The sequence below is a fragment of the Lagenorhynchus albirostris genome, chromosome 15, assembly GCF_949774975.1.
Source record: "Lagenorhynchus albirostris chromosome 15, mLagAlb1.1, whole genome shotgun sequence".
Taxonomy (NCBI): Eukaryota; Metazoa; Chordata; class Mammalia; order Artiodactyla; family Delphinidae; genus Lagenorhynchus; species Lagenorhynchus albirostris.
Window position 1 is genome coordinate 44253098 of NC_083109.1, and position 5155 is coordinate 44258252.

At 59.1% G+C, this 5155-nt stretch overlaps 1 protein-coding gene across 1 annotated transcript; it reads left to right on the plus strand.

The window, feature by feature from the left end:
* The first annotated feature begins 1073 nt into the window (after positions 1 to 1073).
* LOC132505030 (cystatin-C-like) lies at positions 1074 to 4881 on the plus strand. Its single transcript, XM_060122886.1, has 3 exons — positions 1074 to 1418; positions 3880 to 3993; positions 4542 to 4881. Exons 1-3 carry the CDS (start codon positions 1167 to 1169, stop codon positions 4650 to 4652), a joined length of 477 nt encoding a protein of 158 aa, XP_059978869.1. The 5' UTR covers positions 1074 to 1166; the 3' UTR covers positions 4653 to 4881.
* Positions 4882 to 5155: the final 274 nt, after the last annotated feature.

Below are 5155 nucleotides of genomic sequence, written 5' to 3' on the forward strand. Positions count from 1 at the left end.
GCTGGGCAATGCCACAGCCACGCTTGGAGATGAGGTCAGTCCACACTGACGCCTGCTCTAAGGATAAAATGTACACACACAGAAGATTGTAAGATATGTCATTCACAATTGCTTGCATATGCTGAAATAGTATTTTGGATATATTGGGTTAAACAAAAAGTATTGTTTTTATATGCTTGTTTCTTTTTGCTCTTTTTTTTTTTTTTTTTTTGTGGTACGTGGGCCTCTCACTGTTGTGGCCTCTTCCATTGCGGAGCACAGGCTCAGCGGCCATGGCTCACGGGCCCAGCCACTCCACGGCATGTGGGATCCTCCCGGACCGGGGCACGAACCCGCGTCCCCTGCATCAACAGGCGGACTCTCAACCACTGCGCCACCAGGGAAGCCCACTTTTTGCTCTTTTTAATGTGTCTCCTAGCTCATGTAGTTATGCAAGCGTTTGTCTTATGTCTCCATCAGGTAGGGGCTCTACCACCTGGAGTCCCTGGCCCCCGGGTCCCCCGCCCACACTCCATCCACAGGCCCGACCCTCTGGCCAGGGAGAAGCCCCAGAAAGGTGTGCCAGCTGAATAAATAAATGAGCTGTGAGAGAGAGAACCCGATGAGCTTTTCTCAAATAAAGGCTAATTCATTTATGTTTGGCAAAGAAGTTCCCCCAGGACGGGGCGCACACGAGGTCTTCCTTCGTCTGCCTCGGAAGGCTGCAGCCTTGTGCGCTGGGGACTCCTAGACGCGGACAGCCGAGGGGGGGCCGAGAGACGCCCCTTCCCCCTTTCAGACCAGGAGACAGAGCTCGGGGTTACAAGCATCGCCGGCCTCAAGGAGGTGACACCTTCTGCGAGATGGGGGTGAGCCGGGCTGAGAGGCGCGGGAGTGGGAAAACGGGACTCGGAGAGGAGGACCGGGACTGGGAAGGAGCGAGCCGGGTCGGGCGGGTAGAGAAGCGAGAGGAGGGGCAGGATTGGGGGAGGGGCGGGACTAGGGCGGAGGACAGGGGCGGGCGGAGGACAGGGGCGGGCGGTGGGGAGGGGCGGAAGAGGAGAAGCCAGGCGGGCGGGGGCGGGGCATCCGGGGCAGCCCAGGGATAAAGACTCGGTGGCTGGCTGGGCTGTGCTCCTGTCACCGGATCGCTCTTCGGCTGCAGCTCCGTCCGCCTCCGAGAGATCATGGCCGGATCCCCGCGCACCCCGCTGCTTCTGCTGGCCGTCTTGGCCCTCGCCCTGGCCCTGGCCCTGGCCGTGAGCCCTGCGGCAGGGCAGGGCGCCAGAAAGAAAGGCCTGGTGGGCGGCCTGATGGAGGCGGACGTCAACGAGAAGGGCGTACAGGAGGTGGTGTCCTTTGCCATCACAGAGTACAACAAGCAAAGCAACGACGCCTATCAGAGCCGCGCGGTGCGCGTAGTGCGCGCCTTCAAGCAGGTGCGTCCAGTCTGGGAGGGGGCACAGGGCCGGGATGCGGGGGCCGGGGAGGGGGCGCGGAGCCCCGGGTGCAGGGGCTGGGGGCGCCGGGCCAAGCTACAAGGCAGGGGCGCCGGGGCCGGGCAGCCCTGAATGCGGGAGGCCGGCCCCCGAGAGGGCGTGGCCTGCGCGCTCACCAGCCCCGCCCCCCCAGCCCTCCCAGCTCTCCGGAGGGCAGCTCCCAGCCCCTTGAGGCCCCGGGGGATCGCAAAGGACGCGGACGGACTTCTCACCCCCGCGCAGCCCCCGACCTTTTCCGGCGCTCGCAGCCCTTCGCGAGACCGGCCGGCCCTGTCGGTCGGCGCTGGGGTCAGGGCCCAGCCTCCTGGGACCCGGGGGCTTGGCGCGAGTTGTCAACTAAATGACCCCAGGCGAGGTAAAAACAGACCCACACCTGTCTGTCCTCCTGGCTCTGCCACTGAATGCCCTTAAGCACTTTTTCCTTTTAACTTTTTATTTTGACATAATTTCAGACTTAAGAAGCAGTAGCAAAAAGAGCACATACGATCACTGTAGATTCTTCACCCAGATTCTTCAAACGTTAAAAAGTTGACATAGTTGCTTAATCCACCTCACCCCACGTACACGTGTGTAGGGATGTATATATGCATTTATTTTTCTGAACCCTTTGAAGGTAAACACTTTTGTGTATATTTCCTAAAAACAAGGTTATTTTCTTCCATAACCACAATACAGTTTTGAAAAGCAGGACTCTTTAATACACAGGCCTTATTCAGATGCCCCTGATCGTCCCACTGTGTCCTTTATAGCCAAGGACACTCCCAGGCCACACGATGCAGCCACTGTCCTGCAGCCCCTTTTACTCTGGAGCAGCCCCTGGGTTGTCTCATGACCTTGGCGTTGTTTCTGAAGGGTCCAGCCAGTTGTGGCTCAGACTGTCAGTGGGTTTGGGCTGGCCTGATGTTTCCTCGAGATGAGAGAGCCTCTGGTCACACAGAAGAGGCATGCTCCCCTCTGAGCCTCCTGTCAGCAGATGCCACTAAACGTACCTGGCCACCATGTGGTCGTGTAGTGGCATTGGGGACAGACACTCTGAACATCCTCCAGGGCACCCGGAGGTCATCAGCAAACAGACAAGTCCGTGAGTTGGCCCGTGGTGTCCAGTGTGTCCCAGAGCAGGGGGTCTGGCGTAAGAATACAAAGCTTCCTGGACCGTCGCTTCCGCCTGCAGGTCACATGCATGGGAGCAGCCTCTGGGCTGTGACATCTCACTCCCACCCTGAGATGGGCACGCGGTCCCTGACAGCCTGACCTCTGCCTCTGTCAGCCTGCCTGGGTTCTGGCCAGATAAGGAGCCCACTGTCAGAGTTGAGAAGCGGGCAGGAGGGAGAGTTAGGACGGGCTACAGGGCCTTGCGCTGGTCCTTGAAGGAAGGCTAGAATTTAGACCATCCGGCCTGCATCCCATTGGAGAGCAGGACGCAGCCACACAGCACCGAGAGTGTGGTCCTGCATGCCAGCCATAGGGCTCCCTGCCGCCTTCTCTTGAAACTTCAGAAGATGGGTCAAGACCAGACCCATTTCTCCTCCTGCAGCAGTGGGCTGCTCCTGTCCCCTTTGGATAGGACCTGCTCTCTCCATTCACCAGGTCCCCTCCAGCCTGCTCCTCTCCAGTGTGACACTAGCTCACTGGCCACATGGGGAAGCTGACAGCAGAGGGATCATGGGTCTACCAGGTGGGGTCCGGAGCCTGGTCCCTGGCCCCTCATTCCGTGTTTCTCCAGGTTCTAATGAAGCATGTCTGGGATGCCTGTGTGAAGCCAGAGTTCACGTCTATTCTGTAATCTCAAGTGTAAAAGGCACGCAATATATGACACACTTGAGAAATATTCCCGTCAAAAACGACACCTAAGAGGAAGGCATTCCAGGCGGTCTTTTATTGGCCTAAACGTCCGCGAACGTGAAGCTCTCATTTTCTTCTGTTCCGGGAGGGAATAAATAAACCTGGGCTACATGCAGGGAATGGGATGCTGTGGGCTCCGCCCTGGGGACTGGAGTTCAGCGTACGTGTAATCACCAGGCAGCAGCTTTCCTGCGGATGCAGTGTGGACTCTTGACACAGGGCCACCATCTTGCGCTCAGTCCCCTCCCTGGTCCTGGGCGCTGGCCAGTTGCTTGCCTGTACCCAGGCTGGCTCCTCGGAGCTGTGCCTTCTGTTCCTGGACCCAGTTAGAGCGTTGGTCCCTGGCTTCCCCCTCTGTGTCCCTGTGGGAGATGCCTTGTTGGAGCAGCTGGTAAACAAGTTCCAGGGAGGGCCTGGGGCACAGCGGCCGTCAGGAGGCGGCTGTGCTTCCTGGGTGTGGCTCTGGCAGCCTGTGAACGCGGGGAGCGGTGGGAAGAAGGTAACCACGTGTGTGCAGCCGGCAGGTGTTGGTAAGGGTGTGTGCTCTCTCCGTGTCCAGGTTGTGTCCGGGATGAACTACTTCTTGGACGTGGAGATTGGCCGAACCACGTGTACAAAGTCCCAGGACAACTTGGACAACTGTCCCTTCCATGACCAGCCACAACTGAAAAAGGTTCGTGCCTGATGGGAGCAGGGGTTGGGGTGCCCATGGGGGCGCATCGCGGGTGCCTTCCGGGGCTGTGAGGGGAAGGGTATGTGTGTGCACGTGACTGCTCTGGCTTTATGGGGTTTTAGCTGGGGAATTGGGGCACCGTCTGCTTTGGGGATTGTTGCCTGCGGGATGGAGGACCCAGCTGCGGGTGTTTGCTGGGAAGGGAGAAAGGGCCCTTTAATCCCAGCCTCGCGCCCCCATCCCCGGGCAGATTAGAGGGAATTGGAGGCCTGTAACCGGCCCACCATGCCACCTGCTCACCAAAGGCCAGACTCTCCCAGGGGCTTGGCTGGTTCTCAGGGGTCTCGGCCCCAGGGAGGGCTGCACTCCTTTGTCACCCCTCCCGGGCCCCACCTCTGCAGGGGCTTTCCTGGACCTGGGTCCCAGCCCCTGGGTCCTCCCCTCTGGTCCTGTCTCAGTGCCAGCCTGCTGGGGGTGGGGGCTGGGGCCAGTGCACTTTCCTCTTTAACTGTAACCCTGACCAACCATCCCTCTCTTCCCTTTCGCAGCAAAAGCTTTGCAACTTCCACGTTTACGTCGTCCCCTGGTTGAACACCATCTCCCTGATTAATTTCAGCTGCCAGGATGAATCGGGGACTGGGCATCAGGCAGGCCGCTGACTGCCTCTCACTCACACCCCCCCAGAGCGCTCACACCTCCCTCCGATGGGTGACCCGCCTGGTGGATGTGCCCTCCGTGTGCCGTCCCAGCAGACACACAGAGAAGGCTCCTTGGGCATTTTTGGAACGGCTAAGGGGCTCTAACTCATTTCTTTCTTCTAATTGCTTTCCAAGTGAACCAAATGCCCTCGCTCTGCTATTTTACTCAATAAAAAAGTAACAGCAGCTACTCCTCGAGTTGCTCACTGTCTCGGGCGGTGCAGCGGGAAGGATCTAGGCAGTTACTTTATGAAGGCACCCCGTCTCGCTGGCTCTGAGGGCAGGCAATGGGGAGGGGCGGGGAGCGGGCGTGGCAGGCGAGCTGGGCCTTCAGCTCTCGTACTCCTGATAATCGGACAAGGGAGAGGAGGGGGGACCTAAGCTGCTGACCCTAGAGACTCAGCTGCTGTGTCTGCAAATGAGTCAGACTGTGTGCTGGGGCTGGACAGGAGGCTGGGGAGGTG

Excerpts from the sequence above, each read along its gene's own strand:
- LOC132505030 (XM_060122886.1), top strand. The coding sequence starts at position 1,167 with ATGGCCGGATCCCCGCGCACCCCGCTGCTTCTGCTGGCCGTCTTGGCC. Across the intron at positions 1,419-3,879 it reads TAGTGCGCGCCTTCAAGCAG|GTTGTGTCCGGGATGAACTA; the intron begins GTGCGTCCAGTC and ends CTCCGTGTCCAG. Across the intron at positions 3,994-4,541 it reads ACCAGCCACAACTGAAAAAG|CAAAAGCTTTGCAACTTCCA; the intron begins GTTCGTGCCTGA and ends TCCCTTTCGCAG.